Source organism: Lampris incognitus, chromosome 4 (assembly GCF_029633865.1).
Source record: "Lampris incognitus isolate fLamInc1 chromosome 4, fLamInc1.hap2, whole genome shotgun sequence".
Classification (NCBI taxonomy): Eukaryota; Metazoa; Chordata; class Actinopteri; order Lampriformes; family Lampridae; genus Lampris; species Lampris incognitus.
In genome coordinates, this window is record NC_079214.1 from 67,391,128 (window position 1) to 67,418,474 (window position 27,347).

General features: G+C 45.7%; 1 protein-coding gene across 1 annotated transcript; it reads left to right on the top strand.

Moving 5' to 3' along the window:
• Window positions 1–27,347, top strand: dapk2a (death-associated protein kinase 2a). Its single transcript, XM_056278687.1, has 9 exons — window positions 1–86; window positions 479–615; window positions 9,636–9,857; window positions 12,770–12,908; window positions 21,818–21,947; window positions 22,853–22,928; window positions 23,018–23,170; window positions 23,262–23,307; window positions 26,403–27,347. Exons 2-9 carry the CDS (start codon window positions 554–556, stop codon window positions 27,054–27,056), a joined length of 1,482 nt encoding a protein of 493 aa, XP_056134662.1. The 5' UTR covers window positions 1–86; window positions 479–553; the 3' UTR covers window positions 27,057–27,347.

Here is a 27,347-nt window from a genome sequence, read left to right on the forward strand (position 1 = left end):
CGGGCGGCGTCGCTCTGACGGGCGGAGGGCACAGGAATACCACCAGAGACGTTGGCAGAAGTATCCCAAGACTCATTTTTACCACGGTAAGACCGTCACTCGCCCGTACTTACACTGCCAGTGCCAATAACCCGTATGTGAGTTGTTGCGTTAACAGATCCATAACTTTTTTTTTGGATGATTAGCTACCAATTTATACGTCATGATCAGTGATCAATATCAACCTTTTTTTTCACCGCTGCTTAATCGATATGTGTTTGTTCTTACGCCCCGCTAACCGGTATCCGTAAACCAGCACCGGCCGCCTCTGGGTGAAAGTAAGTTCCTGTTGAGGGTTGTTGGCTTTTAATAGTCCTGATAATCTTCTTCTGCTGTCAGCCTCCTGGGGTTTGTGCCTCCGCGTCTGCCACTAACGATTTCTATTTGCTTTATTCTTTTCTATCACGGTTACTCAATGAAACATGCTTTTTTCTTCCAGGGGAAGGTGGTGTGCCTGGTCCGAATGATGAAGAGGGAGGCATCATAACGACCTTCCTCCACCGGGACTGAAGCCATGACTCCATTCAGACACCAGAAAGTGGAGGATTACTATGAAATCACCGATGAGCTGGGAAGGTACACCCCTTCCCCATTAACACAGCAGGTGTAATGTTGTTAGTAAACCGGCCTCTACTTCTTTTACTACCACTGCTATTATCACTGGCACGCGCGCACGCGAAGCCATTAATAGACGAGTTATTCTATTTCCGTCACGAACACTGCTACTATTGATACGACTGTTATAAACCCAAGCGCACGAGAGGTTATAAATAAACTAGTTTGTGCCTCTGTTTACTATTAATACGTGAGGTCATTCACAAACTAGTTACTGCAGTACTTCTACTACAGTTACTATTACAATTACTGTTACAACCCCAAGCAGATGTAACAGCAACAATAAAACACTTCCTACTTTTCATTATTGCTATTACTACGCCAAGCACATTTGAACTCATTAATTAAGTGATTACTTCAATTATTGGTACTTTTATGACTACTGCTGCTAACAAAGTAGATGTGAAGTCGTTAATAAACCGAGGTACTACTTCCACTACTACTGCTGTTACAAGCCACAAGCAGATGTGGCGTTACTGGCAAAACAGTTACTACCTTTATTTATAAAAATCTTCATGTAGTTTTCTCGTATATTCGTTGTGTTCCCACCAAGGGCGTAGGAGAGAGTTTTATATGGGGGGGGGGGCAAGACCATGTAGGGGGGTCCAGGGGCGTGCTCCCCCCCGGAGGGGAAAAACGGTTTTAAACTGCTATTTTACAAGTTTTCAGCAAGGAAGAACATGTTTCATGGCCTCCCCCGGAAGATTATTATTAATTAAATTAACCATGTTTAAGCTATTTGAGACAAAAACGAGACATCTGTACATCATTGACTTTTACATATTGTGGGATGGGAATGACATGAATGCTGCCACATACAAGGAGTATACGTCTAATATTATATATATATATATATATATATATATATATATATACACTACCGTTCAAAAGTTTGGGATCACCCAAACAATTTCGTGTTTTCCATGAAAAGTCACACTTATTCACCACCATATGTTGTGAAATGAATAGAAAATAGAGTCAAGACATTGACAAGGTTAGAAATAATGATTTGTATTTGAAATAAGATTTTTTTTACATCAAACTTTGCTTTCGTCAAAGAATCCTCCATTTGCAGCAATTACAGCATTGCAGACCTTTGGCATTCTAGCTGTTAATTTGTTGAGGTAATCTGGAGAAATTGCACCCCACGCTTCCAGAAGCAGCTCCCACAAGTTGGATTGGTTGGATGGGCACTTCTTTGAGCAGATTGAGTTTCTGGAGCATCACATTTGTGGGGTCAATTAAACGCTCAAAATGGCCAGAAAAAGAGAACTTTCATCTGAAACTCGACAGTCTATTCTTGTTCTTAGAAATGAAGGCTATTCCATGCGAGAAATTGCTAAGAAATTGAAGATTTCCTACACCGGTGTGTACTACTCCCTTCAGAGGACAGCACAAACAGGCTCTAACAGGTACTATTTAATGAAGATGCCAGTTGGGGACCTGTGAGGCGTCTGTTTCTCAAACTAGAGACTCTAATGTACTTATCTTCTTGCTCAGTTGTGCAACGCGGCCTCCCACTTCTTTTTCTACTCTGGTTAGAGCCTGTTTGTGCTGTCCTCTGAAGGGAGTAGTACACACCGGTGTAGGAAATCTTCAATTTCTTAGCAATTTCTCGCATGGAATAGCCTTCATTTCTAAGAACAAGAATAGACTGTCGAGTTTCAGATGAAAGTTCTCTTTTTCTGGCCATTTTGAGCGTTTAATTGACCCCACAAATGTGATGCTCCAGAAACTCAATCTGCTCAAAGAAGTGCCCATCCAACCAATCCAACTTGTGGGAGCTGCTTCTGGAAGCGTGGGGTGCAATTTCTCCAGATTACCTCAACAAATTAACAGCTAGAATGCCAAAGGTCTGCAATGCTGTAATTGCTGCAAATGGAGGATTCTTTCACGAAAGCAAAGTTTGATGTAAAAAAAATCTTATTTCAAATACAAATCATTATTTCTAACCTTGTCAATGTCTTGACTCTATTTTCTATTCATTTCACAACATATGGTGGTGAATAAGTGTGACTTTTCATGGAAAACACGAAATTGTTTGGGTGATCCCAAACTTTTGAACGGTAGTGTATATATATATGCATATATGTAGTACTGGATGGTCTTATTTATGGGGGGAGGGGACTTTTTAGCCCCCCGCCCTCATTGAGGGGGACTTGTCCCCTCCGTCAACCCTGGGCCTGACACCCTTGGTTCCCGCTACTAGATGCTGAGTACTGATTACTTTCATTACTTTGATGGGCATACGTCCTCTGGTTTTATCAGTGTGTGTCAGGAGAGTTAGTGCCTGCTGATGCAGGTTTGGTATCGCAGCAAGTCTGAGGTGGTGTATGTGGGTCAGATTTACAAACACTGCATAGGAAACAAATGACCCTGTTCCCTACTAAACGTGTTTTAAACAATGTGGGGGTTAAGGTGTCCCCAAAGACTATCGGGATAAAAGCTAATTCGACTTCTTTGCCTCCTCTGTCTTCATGCTGTCTCGTTCTTGCTGTGGGTCTTCAGTGCAGGTGGATAGATGTCAGATGCTGACACAACGTAATGATGGATGCTGACCAGTCTTCTGCTGAACCTCCCTCCCAGCGTCTGTGCTGCAGAGCCCGTGGGCTTGCACTGACTTTAGAAAGTTCCAGTTGAGAAAGACAGGTTCTATTTTAGAGCCAGATGGTATTTCAGTGAGGTAAAGGTGAATATTTGGACGTTCAGTTCAATCGGCTCAGTGCATAACTGTAGTCCACTGACTTCCGGTTTCTACTGCAGCGGTCACACCAGTTTCCTGTTCGTTGGCGTGCGCTATTGACAATGGCATATTTTTCGCCATGCCTGCAAGATTTACCATGGATCGATGTCAACCACATGCACAGAAGTGTCGACAAACTTCCACCTGCACCTACCAGCAAGCGGGTGAAAAGTTTCAAGTTGTACGTATCAAGTTACGTCCACAATTCCGTCCGTCCATAACTTGATACTGCACTGGTAGGTGCAGGTGAAAGTCTGTCGACAATTCTCTGCTTGTCGTTGACATTGATCCATGGTAAACCGTGCAAGCATCGCGAAAAATATGCCCATTGTCAATAGCGCATGCCAACAAACAGGAAACTGATATGACCGCTGCAGTAGAAACCGGAAGTCAGTGGATTACATGTTATGCAGAGTGGATTTATATTGGTTAACTGTACTCAGACTTTATCATCCATACAGATGTAAACTACTAATAAGACACGTTAGCCCCTAGCTAACGGGTCTAACCCTTTAGCCGAGCGGTTAGTGATGTCGCCTTGTGGTGCAGTACACCCTGTATCGAATCCCGCACCGGGCAAGAAAATAACCGGTTACATTGGCGGCAGCGGTGGGATCCGGAAGTGTGCAGATCCTCAGCAGTCTCTTCGGAGCGCGGGAATAACAAAGCGCGAGGGTGCGCTCCCGGGAGAGGGTGACGACTGTAAACTACTAATAAGACACGTTAGCCGCTAGCTAGCGGGTCTGACCCTTTAGCCGAGCGGTTAGTGATGTCGCCTTGTGGTGCAGTACACCCCGTATCGAATCCCGCACCGGGCAAGAAAATACCCGGTTACACAGACATCTACAACTGGGGGTTTTCTTCCTGAAAAAAATAACTAAAGGAGATGTAATCCATGTTTTCAACTTTTCTCCTTAGTTGCGTTAGAGAAAAGCAGAGAGAACCGACCTTTTTGCTCTTGAAGGAGAACGTTCAGGCGTTTATTTGTCAGTATGGTTCAGTCATCATTTGTACAGTTTCTCTGATGCTACGTGACCGTGGAGGCCGAAGTGGGAATCAAATATTTGATGGCGTTCGACAATTTCTATTTGTAGGTGTCAGTCAGATTGGCGGCTTTGAAAACCAGAGCTGTGTCTCTTGGGGGGCACCAGCAAACATACTGGCTCATGTATTATATCTATTTCTACAGTACTGCAGTCAGTATGTATCAACAAACAATGACATGCATTGTATTTATTCTGTGAAATTGCTGAATCTATCTGTGTTGTTGGAGTTTAACCACGCACAACTTCACCTGATAGTTTTTTTTTTTTACTGCAAACCGCTCTCTTGGAGCCCTGACAGTTTCCCCTCATTCTTGCTAGAAACGTTCTCAGCCCTGCACTCACACCCCAGTACTGCAGGGCAGACCGTCTGCATCCAAAGCTTGTGTGTTTTGCTTGACGGAGAGAAGGAACAGATGCACGTCACTCTTCTTTTTAAAGGACACTTCTATCTTTAGCTGGGACTGTATCTAAACACAGAGCGGCTACGAACAGGGAAGTGCAGTGTGAGATAACCAACCCCCCTCCCCCCTACTCAGCTCCAGACAGGCAGACAATCTGACCTCAAACCTTCATGCCTTAGCAGGGTCTGTCTGCCTTCAGTCTTTTCACTGTTAAACCCAACGATTGATCAGGGCTGTCTGATGGGAATTGCATTTGGCCGAGCGCGACTGCATGTGGATTTGTGACCGAGCGAGATTCATCAGGCTTATCACATACTGGCTTCAATTGGCAGCAGAACTAGCCCTCATCTATGAATAGACCAGGAGGCCCGTGGTGAAACATAAGGGGCAAAATATTAGCCTTTGAAGGGATGGTAGGTAAATGTAAAGTAAACGACCATTTATGAGATAGTGGTGAGTGGTTTTGTTTGTCTGTTGTAATGCCACTAGGAGGCACTATGCAGTCTGCTGGAGGAGCGACGCGTGCCATTACATAGACTCAATACAGAGAAACTCCATCAGTGTCACTCTTCAGTACAGAAAAGACAAAGCGCGTAAAGCCCAAATCAGCTTCCATAGACAAAATGGTGGAAAGTGACTGGGAAGGCAAGGCAGGTCAATTGTATTTGTATAGCCCATTATCACGAATTACAAACTTCCCTCAGTGGGCTTTACAGCAACACAACATCCTGTCCTTAGACCCTCACAATGGATGAGGAACAACTCCCTAACAGGGAGAAAAATATAGGAAGAAACCTCAGAGGGGGGATCTCTCTCCCAACATGCACAGCGTGCAATGGATGTTGTGTGTACAGAATGAAACACAATTTACAGAATACAACATTGAAAGAGGATAACAGAATTATAATGGAATTACAGGAAGTCCCCTGGTTACGAACGCCCGTACTTACGAACCGACCTCCGTAACGCCTGTTATTTAAAAAAAATTCGAGTTTCACACAATGGTTCCTACTAACGAACGGACGGACTACTTTGCGTTCAAAACACTGCGCGTTTTAGGCGGTTCATCGGCCCGTGGGAGAACAACGTCATGCATGTGTTGCCAATTTAAGTCGGATCGCGTAAACGTTGTTGTGTTTGTTGTGTTTTGACTTTAATGTGTCGTGTGTTTACCCTCGTAATTATGGTTTCAAAGTGTAAATCTGGTGCAAGTGACGGTGATGTATCGAAGAAAAGGGAAATGATCACGACTGAAACGGAAGTGGAAATAGTAAAGCGCTCAGAGAGACGTGAAACGCCACGAATATTGGAAAAACGTTCGGCTACGGTCGATCAACGATTGGGACGATTATAAAGGACAAGTGGAGAGTAATGGAGGACGTAAAAGGCTCTGTCCCAACGAAAGAGACAGCTATCACTAAGCAACACAGTGGTTTAATTATCAAAATGTAAAGAAATGGAATGAACAATTATATTTATGATATTTTAGGTAAAATATTACTAGACGTGAACTGCACTAACTGTTCCGACTTACATACAAATTCGATTTACGAACAGACTCAAACACAGAACTCGTTCATAATCCGGGGACTTCCTGTATAAAATATATGAAGGTTATGATGAGGATGCCAAGCAGTGTCCAGTTGCCACTGGAACAGCTTAGGACCTGAGCCACGTGACCATCATCACCATGTAGACCTGGCAGGAGGACAGACTACACATGCACACAAGAGAGACTCTCATCACACCATTCACATACACGGGAGAAGAGAAAAGATAAAAACATTCACACATCAGAGTGAGAGAAGGACATAACATTGAAACAGGGCAACAAAACAATATGGAAGATATAAAAAAAATGTGATGAGAAGGATGCCAAGGAGTGTCCAGGTGGAGACCACCATCACCGTAGAGACCTGGGAGGAGGGCAGCCTACACGTGCACATGGGGGAGACTCACATCATACCATTCACTTACACAGAAGAAGAGAAAGGAGAAGACATAATTCAGAGAGCGAGAAAAGACATGTGAGAGAGGAGAACAGTTTGCAATCATCAATAATCAATACCCCATAATCTCATTGGCAGAACAGTGCTTGGTAAATTCATTGAGACAGAAACTGGCCCGCCATCCAGTACAGGTTGTGAAGCACTCAATTTAAAGGCAACTAATTGTAAGCTAAGGCAAAAAGATGAGTTTTAAGTTTAGATTTAAAGGACTCAACAGACTCTGATTGTCTGATTGTGTTGTGGAATAACCTGCAGCTGCAGGTTATTCCACAAAAATGGAGCCCGATAGGAACAGGCCCTGCCACCAACTGATTTCTTTTTAACTGTGGGTACACACAGGAGCCCTGTATTTTTAGAGTGGATAGCTCGAGATGGAGTATGCGGTTTATGGGGGTCAGAGAGATATGATGGGGCAAGCCCATTTAGGATTTTATAAGTCAGCGGAAGCACCTTGCAGTCTGATCTAACCTGGATAGGAAGCCAATGAAGGGAGGCAAGAGTTGGTGTAATATGGTCAGACTTTCTAGTTTTAGTTAGGATTCTAGCTGCAGCATTTTGAACTCTCTGAAGACTTTTTTAGTACTAGTATGTGGCAGACCTGAAAACAGAACATTACAGTAATCAAGTTTGGATGAAACAAATGCATGTATTAAAGTCTCTGTGTCAGCCATGGAGAGAAAAGACCACATTTTAGCTATGTTACATGAGTGGGAAAAAGGCAGTCTTGGTGATTTCTTTAATGTGCTTGTCAAAGGAAAGGCTGGGATCAAACATAACAACACGTTTTTATTTGGCTGCCACACTTTGTGAAACCACGGAGTTGTCGAACATCACTTTTACTTAACCAAATTGGTGTCTGTGTCTAGCAGGGACAATGACCAGCATCTCGGTTTTATTCATATTTCATAGCAGGAAATTTTAGTGTCAGCCAATTTTTCTCAGCAGCCAAGCAGGCCCCTAAATTAGTCATTTGAGTATGATCGTCAGCCCTTGTAGGCACATACAGCTGAGTATCATCAGCAGAGCAACGGAAATTAATTCCATGACTACGTATAATATGGCCAAGAGGTGAAATATAAAGATAAAAAAGTAGAGGGCCAAGAACCGAGCCCTGAGGAAAGCCATATTTAGCTTCAGAGAATTTTGATGTAATATTATAGCAGACGCACTGTGTTCTTAAGATAAGCAGGACTTAAGCCGAGAGCTGACCCAGAGACACCAAAATTACAATTTATTCTGTCTAATAGTATATAGTGATTAATGGTGGCGTTGAGATCCAGTAGTAGAAGCACAGAAGGGGAATCAGAGTCCATAGCTAGTAGAAGATCGTTCACCACTCTGGTCAGAGCAGTTTCAGTGGAGTGGCAGGCCCTGAAAGCCGATTGAAAAGGTCCATATAGATGGTTTTCTTCTATATGGGTTGAAAGTTTTTGACACACAACTCTCTCTAGTACTATGAATTAGACCAGCAGTGTCCTGTTAACAGTTAACAAATGCTTGATGTAATGAGCTGCCACCCCAGCGTTCCCAGTCTTACTGAGCCAATGTGACTTCAGAGCAGTTACATGAGACAGCCGAGGGTTTCTCTGACACCTTCACGTAGTTTACATGGCGGCGTTCGTGACATTTTCCATGATGAGGGCATTGTGCTTAAAGACTGACTTTCAGAGATGCATATCTTAGTTGTATGAGCTCTTTGCTTTCAATCATTCACACGGCTCATTATTTTATGTCATAACCTATTTTCCTAAATCTGTTTATAAGACGAGCTTACTTTAACTTTAAAGACTATTATACATAATAGTATACAGTAGTTGGTAACAAATGAAATATCAACAACTGTCCTGTACCTTTCCATTTAGAAAAATAAGATTTCGGGGCGGTCTATTCCGTTGCCTACCAACACAGGGCTCGCTGGATCGAGTCCCCGTGTTACCTCCGGCTTGGTCGGGCGTCCCAGCAGACACAATTGACCGTGTCTGTGGGTGGGGAGCCGGATGTGGGTATGTGTCCTGGTCGCTGCACTAGCACCCCCTCTGGTCGGTCGGGGCGCCTGTTCAAGCGAGGGGGGGGGATAGCGTGATCCTCCCACGCGCTACATCCCCCTGGCGAAACTCCTCACTGTCAGGTGAAAAGAAGCGACTGGCCACTCCACATGTATGGGAGGAGGCATGTTGTAGTCCGCAGCCCCCACCCCGGCTCGGCTCGGCTCGGCAGAGTGGGTTGAGCAGCAACCGGCATGGCTCAGAAGAATGGGGTAGTTGGCCAAGTACAATTGGGGATAAAAAAGGGGGGGGTAAAAAAAAGAAAGAAAAAGAAACAAGACTTGGAAGTATAAATTAAGGCTTCGGTTAGAGAGCAGTTGGAAAGAAGGGACAGAGTCAGGAGGGTATGACTCGGTTCACTGAATATGTGTTGTTAACTTGAGTTGCAGGATTACATGAAGGTACACTGATGTGGTCCAGAAATGAGGTGAGAGGAGGGCATATGGGTTCTGGACGTTGACAATGAGGTGGTAACAAAGATTGGTTGCCAGGAACTGAGGTGCACCGGGTTTGCATTCTCAGTCGCCCAGAGGGATGGTGCAAGGCTCAGCGGCGCACTCAGACTAGTATGTTTAAAGCAAGAGCTGATACGTGGGACATGAAGGGCAGTTTAGGGATTCGTAGTGGGGTTTTTGTTGCTTGCAAGAAGACGATGCTGAGCTCCCCCTATAGATCTAGATGAGGGGAAATCGGAGTTCTTCTCCACACCTCTGTGACTCTTCCTGCTCTCCTTCCAGCGGTCAGTTCGCCATTGTGAAGCAGTGTCGAGAGAAGGCAACGGGTCGAGAGTTTGCCGCCAAGTTCATCAAGAAGCGTCAGAGCGTGGCCAGCCTGCGGGGGGTGAGGCGGGAGGAAATCGAGCGGGAGGTGAACATCCTGCGTCAGATTCAGCATCCCAACATCGTCACACTGCACGATGTCTACGAGAACCGCACCGACGTGGTGCTCATCTTGGAACTGTGAGTCACGCCAGAGATACAGTCCGACAAAGACACGTTTTACTGTAAAAAAAATAAATCCTACTGTGTTACTACCTATAACTAAACCTACACAGATAAAGCTACAATCCTGAAGATTTGTTTTGCAAACGAATGTCCTTTTTGATACTGTGCCGATCACGGATGAATCACCTCGCTAGCTAACGGATCGGACCCTTTAGTCCAGTGTTTCTCAAACGGGGGTCCGCGGACCCCTAGTGGTCCGTGGTGTAATTGCAAGGGGTCCGTGAAAATAAAATATCTTTAAAAAAAGATCCTATGACATTTATAGAAATAGGATTATTTTACTCAAATGTGACTGAGACCTTTATCTACCTAAACTATAAAGGTTAACAGGACTTTTTTCTCTAATTACATCTGTTTCAGAAGTGTAATTTATTGTATTTTAATAAGAGATCTCGCTCCCGTTTGCATTGTTAAAAGTTACTGCATAAAAATTCTGTTGTTACATATATCTGAAAGTTACTGAATACCTATTCTGTGTTGTTACATATATCTGAAAGTTACTGCATAAGAATTCTGTTTTGTTAACTATATCTAAGTTACAACTGAAAGCTCTTATTTTTGCCCCAAAGAGTGAATAAATGCTATAATGCAATTTAAAATGCAGTTTCTACTGTTTCTATCAAATTGCAACCCCCCTCCCCCAAGATCAGGTGGAGGGACCCTCAGGGTAGATCAAAAATACGCAGGGGGTCCAGGACCCCAAAAAGGTTGAGAACCACTGCTTTAGTCGACTGGTTAGTCGCCCGTGGTGCAGGAGATCCGGGTTCGCGTCCTGGCTCTGACAGTTACCACCTGCTCCCTGAATTCGCTACAATACTTTCGATCGCTGTCGTAGCAATGCTGGACGGAAGTTAGCAAAAGCTAGCTGTATTTTGAAAACGTCCTGCCAAAGAATCCACCCCTTCACTTCTGCCTGAGGGTCTTGTGAACTGATTGACGGCAAATTGGGGCAAATGGAGACGCCGACTTGAAAGAATTCTGATTGACCAATCAGGAGTGGGTACAGAGAAAAATGTCTTTTTTCTCTTTACAGCATCAAGGATGGCCTTAAAGACCAGATTTATTTCTCAGTGCATCTACTTGGTTGACAACTGTTGGGATGTACAAAGAGTTTGGCCAAATCTTATAACAAGTGTTCCAAGTCAAAATAGCTGTTAGCGGGGGCGTGCGGGTAGCGTAGCGGTCTATTCCGTTGCCTGCCAACAAGGGGATCCCGCTTCAAATCCCCGTGTTGCCAACACGGAGATTTGTCCTCCGTCCCTACAGATACAATTGGTCGTGTCTGCAGGTGGGAAGCCGGATGTGGGTATGCGTCCTGGTCGCTGCACTAGCGCCTCCTCTGGTCGGTAAGGACGCCTGTTCGGGAGGGGGAACTAAGGAGAATAGCGTGATCCTCCCACGCGCTACGTCCCCCTGGTGAAACTCCTCACTGTCAGGTGAAAAGAAGCGGCTGGTGACTCCACATGTATCGCAGGAGGGATGTGGTAGTCTGCAGCCCTCCCCGGATCGGCAGAAGGCTCGGAAGAGTGGGGTAATTGGCTGGATACTGTGGCGATACACTAATGAGGGTAGATCAGCAGGGGGTGCTGCTCCTTTAAGGCAGACGTTCAAAGTGGTGACGTAGGCACTGCTTAGGGTTTCCGGGGTGGAGCCATGTTTGCAGCAGCCTAGCAGTTGGTTAGCTGGTTGCCAGGAGAGATTGTGCTGTATCGGTGTCGTTTTGTGTGGCGAGTAAACGGAATTGACTCGACTCGATCTCTCCGTCTCCTCATTCCTGCACTCCCACATTGGTGACCCCCGCACCTGATTCCTCCCAGCTCGAACTGGGCTTCAGTGTGCTGAAACCATGGCCGGGGACTGCGCTGCCAAAAGTCGGGCAACTTCCCCGTCGCTGCTGAGATGCTAGCGCTAACATGAGCCATTCCGTTAGCATCACTCGGAGCCGGAGCGGTGTTCGGAGAGATCGAGTCGCTAACCAACCGCTAGGATGCTGCTAACATGGCTCCACCCCGGAAACCCCAAGCGGTGCCTACGTCAGCACTCCGAACGTCTGCCTTAAAGGAGCAGCAGCCCCTGGTGGATCTACCCTCATTTGTGTATCGCCACAATACAATTGGGGAGGAAATAGCTGATAGCCATTATAACTGATCCATAAATATCCAAATTTAACATCAAGTGCCAAGTTTTCTTAGTCACCAGATTTGGATCCGGGTAGATTTAAAACACGCCAGTAACTGATCAAAACATTGTTGTTTTTTTTACACGTAGAAATCTCCTGGCATGGTTTTTTTTCTTTCTACAGCATAAAGTTCTTGTGGTCCTGTGGTGAAACTGGACTCTCCCCTAATCGTCCCATGCATACGCCATCGGCACTCAGCAGAGGGTTTAACTTCTGTAACAATGACAAATTGACAATTTTCAGTATTGCAGGTTTAACTGAAGGCAGGACTATTTATTTATTTATTTATTTATTTATTTTTGATTTTGATATACTCTATTGATCCCTGTAGGGGAATTATGCTCTGCATTTAACCCATCCCAGCTGTGTAGCTAGGAGCAGTGCAGCACCCGGGGACCCACTCCGGTTCGTCTTGCCATGCCTCGGTCAGGGGCACAGACAGGAGTATTCACCCTAACATGCATGTCTTTTTGATGGTGGGGGAAACCGGGGCACCCGGAGAAAACCCACCACGGACACGGGGAGAACATGCAAAGTCCAGACAGAGGACGACCTGAGATGACCCCCAATGACTGATTAAGCCGAGAATACACTCTCACTGTTGGGGGACGCTAAGGAGCAAAGTCCTCTTGAAAGTGGTGCCATGTTGTTTTAGCTTTGCATTCAGGGACGTGGTTCTGTGTTTCAGGGTGTCTGGAGGAGAGCTGTTCGACTTCCTGGCCCAGAAGGAGTCTCTGAGTGAAGAGGAGGCCACGCAGTTCATCAAACAGATCCTGGAGGGGGTGCACTACCTCCACTCCAGGAAAATCGCCCACTTTGATCTCAAGGTCTGTCTAACATTCAATCAATCAACCAATCAACCAATCAATCAATCAATCAATCAATCAATCAATCAATCAATCAGATTTCAACTTGATTTCTAAAGCACAGTCCGTACAGATAAATGTGGTTCAAGTAAAAAGGTAAACAAGTAACAAAGAATCTCAATAACCAGACAGTAGTGAACATGACTTTGTGAGGGTAGGGGTACAACAAAGGGTTTCTCTGTCCAGGGTGCCTGTGTGATCCTGGTTCGTCACACCGGTAGCCCATATCCACCTCATACTACCACATGATGTCTGTGTTCATGGGATTTACGGTGATGATCAGCATGTTAAGTGTTTATTTACTGACCTTGGTCACCAGACGTAAGTGCTGGAGCAGTCAAATGTATTTGTAATAAGAAAGGTTTTGCATGGACCTGTAGAGTGACTGTCATTCCAGTGGCGTTGGCCGTGATACCGACTATGTACAACCAGGAAAACTGCTGTCACACTTTGTCTTCATGTTGTCTCATGGAAACGAGAGCTTTACCTCAGTTCTCTCTTGCCAAGTTAAATATAATAATGAAGATATATTCCTCTTATACCCAGTTCTAATGCTCCCTCTGAGGATGAAGAAGTCATACTTAGCCTATTACCCCACTCTTCCGAGCTGTCCCGGTCTCTGCTCCACCCCCTCTGCCGATCCGGGGAGGGCTGCAGACTACCACATGCCTCCTCCCATATATGTGGAGTCGCCAGCTGCTTCTTTTCACCTGACAGCCAGGAGTTTCACCAGGGAGACATAGCGTGTGGGAGGATCACGCTATTCCCCCCAGTTCCCCCTCCCCCCCTGAATAGGCGCCCTGACCGACCAGAGGAGGAGCTAGTGCAGTGACCAGGACACATATCCACATCCGGCTTCCCACCCGCAGACACGGCCAATTGTGTCTGTAGGGACGCCTGACCAAGCCGGAGGTAACACAGGGATTCGAACCGGCGATCCCTGTGTTGGTGGGCAACGGAATAGACCGCCACGCCACCCAGACGCCCTACTGAGGCACTTTCTTGAGTCTAGATGGAAGATCTATATTGATACCTGGCACTGACCTTCTCCGTCTTTACTTCTGCCTCCAACTGAGGTCAAAAACAGTCCAATCACGATTAGCATGCTCAACACCTGGAAAAACATTGTGAAGTTCACTGGTAGGAAGGGTCTCTCATCAGCCCTGCACCCCATTATAGAAAACAAAGTCTTTCCCCTTGGAATGGGTCAGAACATATTTAATGCTGGTATGACCAAGTCACCAAGGTATCAGAATTGTCAGTGATCTGTTCGAGGCTGGACAATTATTATCATTGCAGAGCCAAGTATGGCATCCCATCTAAACATGTATGGCTTTCTGCAGATTGGACCCTCCACCAACAATCTACATTTTCCTGAAACGCAGCCAATAGCTTCTGCTGGTGACTCGTTTTTGTTACAGTCTTGCCATAATAAAAACTTCGTATCCCACTTTTATGAAAGATTACAGCCCCTCAACACTGACAGAATTAAAGGCGTATGGGAGAGGGACCAGGGGACTGAGTTTTGGGATGGGGTGTGGTCTGATGCAGTGGACCCCATCCATCCATTATCCAAGCCGCTTATCCTAGTCAGGGTCGCGGGATGCTGGAGCCTATCCCAGCAGTCATTGGGCAGCATGCGGGGAAACACCCTGGACAGGCCACCAATATTTTGTACCCGGGGATTTCTCCCCTCTGTGTCAAGTGCAAGAGGTAGGGTCTTACATACACTGCATATGGCACCACCCTCTGATATTTAATTTCTGGGGAAACATCTCATAGGAACTTAACTTTTTTTTGGAGGGGGGGGGCTTTTCGCCCCAATTGTCAGTTGTACCTGTCTAATTACCCCACTCTTCTGAGCTGTCCCCGTCGCTGCTCCACCCCCTCTGCTGATCCGGGGAGGGCTGCAGACTACCACATGCCTCCTCCCATACATGTGGAGTCACCAGCTGCTTCTTTTCACCTGACAGTGAGGAGTTTCACCAGGGGGACGTAGCACGTGAGAGGATCACGCTATCCCCCCCCACTCCCCCATGAATAGGCGCCCCGACCGACCAGAGGAGGCGCTAGTGCAGCGACCAGGACACATACCCACATCCGGGTTCCCACCCGCAGACGTGGCCAATTGTGTCTGTAGGGACGCCCGACCAAGCTGGAGGAAACACGGGGATTCGAACCGGCGAGCCCCGTGTTGGTGGGCAACGGAATAGACTTGCTGCTTTACCCGGACGCCCCCTTAACTCCATTTTTGATGAGGAACTACAAATGATCCCTGGTTTGTTTCTGCTGACTCTTCCAGGTGAAGGGCGCTCTGACAAGTGGCCAGCAAGAACTTTTGAACAAGCTTCTCCTATTAGCAAGAAGATGCATTCTATCTGACTGGATTAAGCCCACACCCCCTACCGGTAACTGGTGGTATGGAGAAATCTTTAAAGTTTTGCCGATGGAGCTCTTGAGCTCAGTCTTGAGGGGTAATGAGAGGGTTTTTGATAAGCTGTGGGCACCTTGTCTAAACTACCTCCCAGATTGCACAGCAGACCTGGGGCCGCATGGGCAAAGTCTTGTATACAATTCATACTGAAACGTAGCGTACGCTGGAAAGTTGTGTACGCACCCGTCTTTTATTTGCCACCGAGTGGATGTTTGGGGTGTTATATGTACAATATGTCGTTTATCTGTGCGTGTTCATGAACACATTCGTCTCTTGTGTTTCTGGCCTCTGCTGTGTGAGCGTGCACATAGGAGCAACTTTGTGTAAGCTTACCAGTGCCCTGTACAGGGTTTAGTATGGGGCGGCACGGTGGCGCAGTGGTCAGCCAGAAGGTCCCGGGTTCGAGCCCAGGGGTAGTCGAACCTTGGGGGGGAGGTCATCCCGGGTTGTCCTCTGTGTGGAGTTTGCACGTTCTCTGTGTGGGTTTCATCCGGGGGCTCCGGTTTCCTCCCAAAGACGTGTAGGTCAGGTGAATCGGCCGTACTAGTGTGTGTCGGCCCTGTGATGGCCTGGCGGCGATCAGCTCCAGCGAGCGGGGTGGATAATGGATGGAAACTGTGCTCACGCAGGATTCCACGCACATTTTCTTTGTACATCCCAATCAACGGGACATTTAGCGCACACGCAGGGGCACCACACTCCACCCTCTCTCCGCCCTAAATTGAATATGCTAATGAGTATAAATACACCCGAGCTACCCCTCTCTTCAGAATTAGGGGCACCACACTCCACCCTCTATCCGCCCTAAATTGAATATGCTAATGAGTATAAATACGCCCGAGCAACCCCTCTCTTCAGAATTAGGGGGCACCACACTCCACCCTCTCTCCGCCCTAAATTGAATATGCTAATGAGTATAAATACGCCCGAGCGACCCCTCTCTTCAGAATTAGGGGCACCACACTCCACCCTCTATCCGCCCTAAATTGAATATGCTAATGAGTATAAATACGCCCGAGCGACCCCTCTCTTCAGAATCAGAGAACATGCCAAGAGAGGAATTTCAGTGAGCGCGAGGTGGAGGTGCTGTTGTCAGAGGTCGGGTCCAGGAAAAATATCTTATCTGGCACCCCGTCATCAGCTGTTAGCAACAAACGGAACACAAATGGACCGGGGGACTGCGGCAGAGGCGGTTACTAATGCGGTGGGCTGGGAGAACCGCACAACGAATCACATAAAAGAGGTGGTCTGACGTTAAGGTCGAGGTGAAGCGGAGGACTCCTGCCCACCGCCAGAGTGTGACCAGAACCGGCGGAGGGTCTGGAGTCGAGGACCTCACTCCCGTTGAGCAGAGTTGCCTCTGTTGTGGGCGACACGGTTCTCAGTGGGGGATTGGCAGCGCGCGATGGAGCCACTGACTGCATACAAGATCCCAATGAAGGTAAAAAGATGTCCACTTATCTGGTTAGACTACCAGACTTACGTCATTATTATATATTATCATGCTTTATCTGCTGGGTAGACCCAGACTTACGTCATTATGATATATTATCATGCTTTATCTGGGCAGACTACCAGACTTACGTCATTATGATATGTTATCATGCTTTATCTGGGCAGACTACCAGACTTACGTCATTATGATATATTATCATGCTTTATCTGGGTAGACTACCAGACTTGCGTCATTATGAGATATTATCATGCTTTATCTGGGTAGACTACCAGACTTGCGTCATTATGATATGTTGTCATGCTTTATCTGGGTAGACTCCCAGACTTACGCCATTATGATGTATTATCATGCTTTATCTGGGTAGACTCCCAGACTTACGTCATTATGATATATTATCATGCTTTATCTGTGTAGACTCCCAGACTTACGCCATTATGATGTATTATCATGCTTTATCTGGGTAGACTACCAGACTTACGTCATTATGATATATTATCATGCTTTATCTGCGGGGTAGACTACCAGACTTACGCCATTATGATGTATTATCATGCTTTATCTGGGTAGACTACCAGACTTACGTCATTATTATATATTATCATGCTTTATCTGGGTAGACTACGAGACTTACGCCATTATGATATATTATCATGCTTTATCTGCTGGGTAGACCCAGACTTACGTCATTATGATATATTATCATGCTTTATCTGTGTAGACTCCCAGACTTACGTCATTATGACATATTATCATGCGTTATCTGTTGGGTAGACTACCAGACTTACGCCATTATGATATATTATCATGCTTTATCTGCTGGGTAGACCCAGACTTACGTCATTATGATATATTATCATGCTTTATCTGTGTAGACTCCCAGACTTACGCCATTATTATATATTATCATGCTTTATCTGGGTAGACTACCAGACTTACGTCATTATGATATATTATCATGCTTTATCTGGGTAGACTACCAGACTTACGCCATTATTATATATTATCATGCTTTATCTGGGTAGACTACCAGACTTACGCCATTATGATATATTATCATGCTTTATCTGGGTAGACTACCAGACTTACGTCATTATTATATATTATCATGCTTTATCTGCGGGGTAGACTACCAGACTTACGTCATTATCATATATTACCATGCTTTATGCAAAAGCCTCGCCATAGCACACCGGATAATATTTTACGCGTAAAGATGCAATCATGGTTTACCAAACAGGCACCCCAATTTAGTGACTAGGTTAAAGTGGTTTTATTTTGTCCCAGCAGACAATATCAGCGGCAGGACACCCCTCTGGCGCGCGCTCTGTCCCTCCGGGAGCAACCACGTGTCTCCGGCGTCTGCAGCGCTCCCCATCCCTCGTGTGCGGAGGCCCGCCCGACTGGCCGTGTCCCGACCAACGCCGTCCTTGAATCACAAAGGGAACTTGTGAGGGCAGCCGGGGACATCCACGACCTACCGAGGAAACTGACCCACGTCCTCACAGACATACGCGACTCATTAACAGAACTTGTTGAAACTGAATTGTGTCTGTGTAACCCAGCCAGAAATAATGGGTTAAAGAAAACGAAACGTGTTTACCCAACTAGGTAACACTTTAGTATGGGGAACGTAGTCACCATTAATTAGGTGCTTATTAGCATGCAAATTAGCTACATATTGGCTCTTAATTGGTCATTATTACGTACTCATTAATGCCTTATTCTGCATGGCCTTATTATACAACCAGTAAGCCATTAACTATGAGTTTTCCCTCTATAACCTCAGAAGTATTGCTTATTAGTAGTACCATCTCAATATGCTTTGCTTAGTGTGGACTTTATAAGGTGGTAGTACCACAAGAAGAGTTATTCTCCCTTACTAACACTTAATGAATATGCTCTGTTCTTACATAACAACACACAAAACTACAAGTGTTCATAGTGTTAAATTACTGTAAATTAAGTTGTTGTTACTTAGAATATGTTCCCCATACTAAAGTGACATCTTGATCATTACTAATTCACTAGTAATTAAGTTTTTGTTACTTAGAATATGTTCCCCATGCTAAAGTGACATCTTGATCATTGCTAATTCACTAGTAATTAAGTTTTTTTACTTAGAATATGTTCCCCATACTAAAGTGACATCTTGATCATTACTAATTCACTCGTAATTAAGTTTTTTTATGTTCCCCATACTAAAGTGTTACCAGAAACTACATAAGTTATAAACATTAATTTGTTTTAAGTTCATGTCTCATTTTATTTCATATTATAGTTAGGATTTATTACTTGGTTAAAATCGGTTCCCTCTATGGGCTCCATTCTTCCCTGCCTCGATTGGTGGAGTCTAGGATAGAGGGCGTGTCCGTGTGACTAGAGAAGGGAGGGGCGGGGACACGAGACGGGAGCGTGGGCGCTGCGTGAAGCTTATCAAGCCATAGCTGCTTCGCGGCGCGTGGGAGCTTGGTAAGAGAATAACAAGAAACATTGAGAGATTAAAACATAATAACACTTTTCACGTGGCTAATTAACTGAATCGGTTTTACAGCACGAGCCACGGGCTGTGAAGAGTGCCGTTTTAACGAGGTTATCGCATCCCACGTGTCTTGCTAAACTAGCCTAGCAATCGGGCTATTCGGCTAATTGCCGTAAGCTAGCCATGAGGCTGCTAATGTAGCATTGTGTTGTTAGCATGTGAACGTTATACACCCTGATGTGAAATGTTTGTAAACTGTTCATGTATATTAAATACGTGCTGTAGAACTAAATAATTCCAGTATTTGGGATTAATTTAGAATATATTCTAGAATCTATTATTTCACCAATGTGATACACTCAGTATTATTTTGAATGTTGATTGTTGAATGTTGTACAGCACAGATAAGATAATTTAAGAAACTGAACCTGTGTTATATGCACAGGTCAGGTTTTGTTGTTAAGATCAGAATCCTGAGAAGTCATCTGAGAGCTGATAGATGGCGAGCCACCAGAGTAGCAGTAGGAAGCGGATCTGAACCTCTGCAGGACAGCTCTACTTACCATCCAGTGGGGCAAGTTGTGCCAGTCACCCAGACTGGTGTCCTTTGAACAAAACCCCAGAGTGCACTCTGATAATTAACTCTTGACAATTAACTGTGACTAGTCTTTGACTCATTGAAGTGCAGAAAATCACACTTCAGGACTATTTCTTTATTTTAAGGGCCCAGTTTATTATTTTCATTGTAATGGTAAATTGTATTTGTATTTTCCAGTGCACTAAAGGTGCAGTTCAGATTAATGTGTGTGTGTGTGTTGTTATTACACTCTGTCCTTAGCTCCTCCTGAACCTAAAGCATCGCGCATCCCAAGAGTAGGGCTCACCACTTATATTGTCCCAGACGGGCCTGAACGGCAACTTCATTTGCTGGAACTTTAATGGGTCCAGGGTCTGGGTCCTCCGGGAGGTTGGGCACCTCTTGCAGTGGCGTGCCTTGTATCCGCCACACCTTCACCTTTTCAGGCCGGTACAGAAGAGTGCCACCGGTCCTGTCGAGGCAGCGCCACCAACTCTCTAGCTGGCCTATCGCTCTCTCGACAACTGACCGAGTGCGGCAGCGGAAGGTCATTGTACCTCCACTCTCGGTCAGTTTGGGGGGTTGGCGAGGGGGGAGGGGGGTCAGCAGCCATGTCTTCAGGGGGTAACCGCGGTCTCGTGATGGGTAGTCGAACAAACAGAATAGCTGCACACATAACTTTAGGCACTCGTTAAGACCTTCCCATTTGTGCATGCCTTGTGTTGCCTGATAAATAATGTCTCACAGTAGACTGTCAAGTTTTGCACAATCAGCACAACTTCAGCTCATTAGCCTATATAAGTCACCCAAAGACCTCTGTGCACTGTAATAGGGGATATTAGCCCATTAAACGGAAGTTGGACTTCTGCTTATTGTGTTCAAAACAGCACTGCAAACCATAATAGCGGAACAAACTGACGGAGTTGTACACATCTCGTTGGTCTGTGCTACGTGTGATTTGTTGTGATTTGAAGTTTCAGCTTTTCCTGCTTGCTATTCCTACACCGGATGTGCACCATGGTACTTCCTGTCCAGAGTCGCACACAGGAGCACCTACAGGCCTTGCAGCAGAATGGAGTATTTTTCTTGTACATCATGCACTTCCTCTTGATTTACATGACTAAAGTAGTTTACAGTAGCAGTAGGTTTATTCCACGTGCTATTTACTTCCACCGTGCACTATTTGCAGTAGCAGTAGGTTTATTTCACGTACTATTTACTTCCACCGTGCACTATTTGCAGTAGCAGTAGGTTTATTTCATGTACTATTTACTTCCACCGTGCACTATTTGCAGTAGCAGTAGGTTTATTTCACGTACTATTTACTTCCACCATGCACTATTTGTAGTAGCAGTAGGTTTATTTCACGTACTATTTACTTCCACCATGCACTACTTGCAGTAGCAGTAGGTTTATTTCATGTACTATTTACTTCCACCATGCACTATTTGCAGTAGCAGTAGGTTTATTTCATGTACTATATACTTCCACCATGCACTATTTGCAGTAGCAGTAGGTTTATTTCATGTACTATTTACTTCCACCATGCGCTGTTTTCGCCATGCATACAGGTGGAACGCAGCTATGCGCCATGCGGGCAAAAGGCGAGACTGTCCAAATGTTTTCCAACGGCATCCTTCCGGTGCCCCCTTGAATGTCTGATGTGCTATCCTGTGTATTTACTGTTTGGCATCAGTTGTGTACTCCCTGATCTGTGTGACCGTCTAAGCCGTGAGAGGCCTGAATGTGTGTGTGTCTACATGCAATGCTGTTTTTCAGCCCTCGCGGTCTGTTGTCTGCTCGCTGTCACGTGTGTTTTGTGTTATATTCTGCTCTCAAAAGGCCACAAAATATCGTGTTAAAAACATTCCTGGCAAAGGAAGAGACTCGGGTTTTTATGTTTTTGTGTGTTTCCGGTCCACAGCCTGAAAACATAATGCTGCTGGACAAGAACGCCCCCCTGCCCAGAATCAAACTCATCGATTTCGGCCTCGCGCACAAGATTGAGGCTGGCGTCGAGTTCAAGAACATCTTCGGGACTCCTGAGTTCGTGGGTAAGAGAGCGGTTCGGTTCTGTTGCAAGTCTTTGCTTTCCTGCTCTGCATGGACCCGTGAAGGGGTCTTCATCATCCATGCAGCATGCGGGGGATTATCCCGCCCCGCATGTCCTCTGTCTCCCTAACGATGTTCTCCGAAACACCTTCTTTCTCAACCCGCGGTTCTTCTGCTTTGTTTGTTTGTGTTGGCTCGTTGTGTGCTGATGGAGGGGCAGCATTCAAACCAGTCTCGTCACGCCGTCCATTTTTCTAAACTGTTGTCAGGGATTTTTGCAGCAAACTGATGAGAGAAAGTGTTCCAGTGTCGCTTTCCCCCAAAACTCTGTCCCCTCTTCCCCATTCTGGTCTTCATCCTGGTTCTGGTTCTGCTCAGTTCCGGACTGGACCAGATATACAGCATTATCATCATGTGGTTTATATGACTGATGTGATGTGATGTGATGTGAGGTTGATGTGATGTGATGTGATGTGATTGGTGTTATTGATGTGATGTGATGTGATGTGATTGGTGTGATTGATGTGATTGGTGTGATGTGATGTGATGCAATTGATATGATTGGTGTGATGTGATGTGATTGGTGTGATTGATGTGATTGGTGTGATGTGATGTGATTGGTGTGATTGATGTGATTGGTGTGATGTGATGTGATGCAATTGATATGATTGGTGTGATTAGTGTGATTGATGTGATGTGGTGTGATTGATGTGATGTGATGTGAGGTTGATTTGACGTGACGTGACGTGGTGTGATGTTGATGTGACGTGATGTGATTGATGTGACGTGTGTGACATGATGTGACATGACGTGATGTGACATGATGTGACGTGACATGACATGACATGATTGATGTGACGTGATGTGACGTGACGTGATGTGATGTGGTGTGTTGGTCTTTTCTCAGCTCCAGAGATTGTCAACTATGAGCCACTGGGGCTGGAGGCTGACATGTGGAGCATCGGGGTTATTTCCTACATCCTGTAAGTACATCAGTCACTTCCTGCCGCGGTGGTTCTCTCAGACTGAGGCGGTCCTCCGTAAATCAAAGTGCTGTGATGTTTCGCCTCAGGCTGAGCGGTGCGTCGCCCTTCCTGGGAGAAAGCAAACAGGACACGCTGGCCAACATCTCCGCTGTCAGCTACGAGTTTCACTCTGAGTTCTTCTGTCACACCAGCCAGCTGGCCAAGGACTTCATCCGACAGCTGCTGGAGAAGGACACCAAGTAAGACCTCTTGTGTAAAAAGGGTCGGGGGGGGGGTCTTGATCATGATTAAAGTTGACTGACCTGAAAAGGTTCCTTGTTTGTCTTACAGGAAAAGGTTAACTATCCAAGAAGCTCTTAACCACCCATGGATCAAGGTATTTCCATGACTTCCGTTAACATTTACAGCGCACACGTGTTGACAAGTCTGCAAGTATGTTCTTCTTTATAAATCTCTTGCAGTTCACATGGCTGGCGAATGACCCGTCGTCTACTGCCCTCTGGCGTCCGGACCACGGGGGCCATCAGGGCATGTCATTTAGAGCAGTGGTTCTCCACCTTTTTGGGGTCCTGGACCCCCTGCGTATTTTTGATCTACCCTGAGGACCCCTCCACCTGATCTTGGGGGAGGGGGGTTGCAATTTGATAGAAACAGTAGAAACTGCATTTTAAATTGCATTATAGCATTTATTCACTCTTTGGGGCAAAAATAAGAGCTTTCAGTTGTAACTTAGATATAGTTAACAAAACAGAATTCTTATGCAGTAACTTTCAGATATATGTAACAACACAGAATATGTATTCAGTAACTTTCAGATATATGTAACAAAACAGAATATGTATTCAGTAACTTTCAGATATATGTAACAAAACAGAATATGTATTCAGTAACTTTCAGATATATGTAACAAAACAGAATTCTTATGCAGTAACTTTCAGATATAGGTAACAAAACAGAATATGTATTCAGTAACTTTCAGATATATGTAACTAAACAGAATATGTATTCAGTAACTTTCAGATATATGTAACAACAGAATTCTTATGCAGTAACTTTTAACAATGCAAACGGGAGCGAGATCTCTTATTAAAATACAATAAATTACACTTGTGAAACAGAGGTAATTAGAGAAAAAAGTCCTGTTACCCTTTATAGTTTAGCTAGATAAAGGTCTCAGTCACATTTGAGTAAAATAATCCTATTTCTATAAATGTCATAGGATCTTTTTTTTTTAAAGATATTGTATTTTCACGGACCCCATGCAATTACACCACGGACCACTAGGGGTCCGCGGACCCCAGGTTGAGAAACACTGGTTTAGAGGAAGATGAACTTGATATTTTGTTTCAGATAATTATCGCTGCTTGACGACGTCCTTCTCACTTAACGACCAAGGCGGTCATTATGACCGTTTTGGATTTTCAAAGTTTAGTAACTGCGTGAATTAAACACGCAGACCTGCCGCTCCCCGAATGCTCCTAAAATTGCTTATATTTGCATTAAAATGAGTTTTAGATCAATTTCACAAAAAAAGTTACGATCAGATCTACCTAAAACGACCATGAGCGGTCAAAATGGCCGCTCGTAATTTGCGCGTGATCGTGCGCGTCATGTGACTATTTATGACGTGTGTTGGTGGCGTCATTTCCTTGGTGAAGTTCGTTGCTCTGTCCTCGAAACACACTAGCGCCCTCCAGTGGAGAGAAATAGTCTACACTTGATGTGTGATCATGCCCAACATGTCTGGTTACAGACGCACCATGACTACCACCGAGGCGCTGCGGTGTTTACAGGCGTTGGACGGCGGCCATTTTGAATTGTTTGAAAAATAATATTATAGTTTTTAAAATGTTAATTTTGGCGTCAGTTAGTTTCATCACAACAGACACACTAACATCTGTAATGCATTAATATCTCTCGTAGGTATTTATCTTGACACGATATTGTGGTAAATTGGGGGGGGGGCAACCACAGGAACTGCTGCGGCCGGGACGCGAACCCGTATCGCCCGCACCGCGGGAGACATCGCTGACCGCTCGACTAAAGGGTCCGACCCGTTAGTCAAGGTCTACTTATCCATGCACGCTACAATATAGAGTTTAATTAACAACCGGCGGTCATTTTGACCTCTCGTGGTCGTTTTAGGTAGGAGTGAAATCCCGGTGGTTCTAGTGTTTTAAAGGGTAATTCCGTTTTGTTTTTCAACCTGGGTCTTATTTTGGTCATCCGTTTTTGCCATCATATTACTCACCAGGTTCATTTTAGGGATGTTGGGCCACTGCTGAGCTCAGCTTTACATTTGCAATGTGCTTGTTATTTATTTTTGACAGTGACAGTAGAGAGAAACAGGAAAGGGGATTCGAACCCAGGCTGCTACAGTCAGGACTCAGCCCTGACATATGGTACAGGCTCTACCGGGTGTGCCACCGGAGCGCCCCACAGTGGTGTTTTATGGGGCATTGGAAAACGAGTGTCAGACATATTTCAACAAGTCCAACTTTAATCCAGTTATCTAAATCCTGCATTTGGAAGTGAAAACCAAAGTGCAAGTTAAAAGTGACCCCATATGTCTAATGCCCCCATATGTCTAATGCCCCCATATGTCTAATGCCCCCATATCGATCACATGGCTGACCTACTTACTGGTTCAACCTGCAGGAATAAGCAGCCTGTACTTACTGTAGGTGGTAGTAACCATCCATAACCTACCCGGCCAGCACGATAGAGAAGTCATACATAATGGACAATCACGGACACATTCTAACTGAGACACCAGGGGGGGTTGTTGTTCAAAAGACAGGTGTAAGACTCATGTACAGTTGTCCCAGTGAGTAAAATGGTATCATAACTGATATGCACAATGGCAAAAACTACAACAACAACAAAAAACAGGTTGTAAAACAGCAGAATCATCCTGTAAACATTCACAGCTCACAAGAAAACAACACACAGGTTGCCTCCGGCTTGGTCGGGCGTCCCTACAGACACAATTGGCCGTGTCTGTGGGTGGGAAGCCGGATGTGGGTGTGTGTCCTGGTCGCTGCACTAGCACCTCCTCTGGTAGGTCAGGGCGCCTGTTTGGGGAATAGCGTGATCCTCCCACGCGCTACATCCCCCTGGTGAAACTCCTCACTGTCAGGTGAAAAGAAGCGGCTGGTGACTCCACATGTATGGGAGGAGGCATGTGGTGGTCTGCAGCCCTCCCCGGATCGGCAGAGGGGGTGGAGCAGTGACCGCTCAGAAGAGCGGGGTAATTGGCCAAGTACAATTGGGGAGAAAAGGGGGGAAAATCCCTCCCCCCCCAAAAAAGAAAATAACACCCAGGGGACATTGTCTGTATTTGTAGTGGACACCTCACTTTATGGCAGAGTGAGCATCAGTCTACGCTGCTGTCTCACCCTCTCACCCTGTCTCACCCTCTCTTTGATAGCTCACACTGACTGTCCATCTCCTCTCCTCTTGTTCAACAAGGAGGAGGACAAAGGCCTGAATGTCCGGAAGCGCCAGCGCCGACAGCTGAAAACCAAGCGGCTCAGGGAGTACACCATCAAGTCCCACTCCAGCATGCCACCCAACAACACCTACGTCAACTTCCAGCGCTTTGCCCAGGTGGTGGAGGACATTGACCAGATGGAAGGCTCCTTCAACAGCCTGGCGGGTGCGCACGACTCCCTGCAGGAGGATATCGATGTCCTGGTCTCCATATACAACGAGAAGGAGTCCTGGTACAGGGAGGAGAGCGAGGGTGTGCGACACGAGCTCTCTCAGATCCGCTATGAGTTCCGCAAGGTGGAAGCCATGAAGAGAAGCCTGCAGGAGGACATGCGGACGGTGGATGTAGGCCTGACCGCCATTGGCTGCCGCTACCAGGAGAGAAGAAGCCGCTTTGATGCCCTGAAGCAGGAGCTAAGCCAGGAGCTGCAGTGGGTCCAGGAGGTGATGGGCTCTTTCCCCCTGGAGAGGGACGGCGGTGGCAGCAGCGGCGGTTACCCCGCCTGTAACTTTTCCACCGTCTTCAACACGGACGTGAACGAGGCCCTGAAAGAGCTGCTGAACCACTCCTGCGGCGGCGAGCTGCTCTCTGGGATCAACCTGGACTTGACTGAAAATGGACAGCAGAGATGAGTCTTCCACAGCTCTCCAACGTTAAGAAGAGCCCCAGTCTCCGTCCCGACACACCAGTAATGTGACGTCACATGACTACACGACCTTTCCACTTTTCTACTTAAAGGGAGGAGGTAACCAGCCAGTATATTCTAATGTTGGTGCTGCAAACTTTGATAGTACGTTGATGTGCGCAATGTTGTTTGATCAGAATATTTGGATTTCGCCGTCGTTCAAATGCCCATTCCAGCCACTCCAATTCCTTCAGCTGTTTCCCAGAAAACGTTGAATGTACAATAAACAAATAAGACA

Excerpts from the sequence above, each read along its gene's own strand:
- dapk2a (XM_056278687.1), top strand. The coding sequence starts at position 554 with ATGACTCCATTCAGACACCAGAAAGTGGAGGATTACTATGAAATCACC. Across the intron at positions 616-9,635 it reads ATCACCGATGAGCTGGGAAG|CGGTCAGTTCGCCATTGTGA; the intron begins GTACACCCCTTC and ends CTCTCCTTCCAG. Across the intron at positions 23,308-26,402 it reads TTAACCACCCATGGATCAAG|GAGGAGGACAAAGGCCTGAA; the intron begins GTATTTCCATGA and ends TTGTTCAACAAG.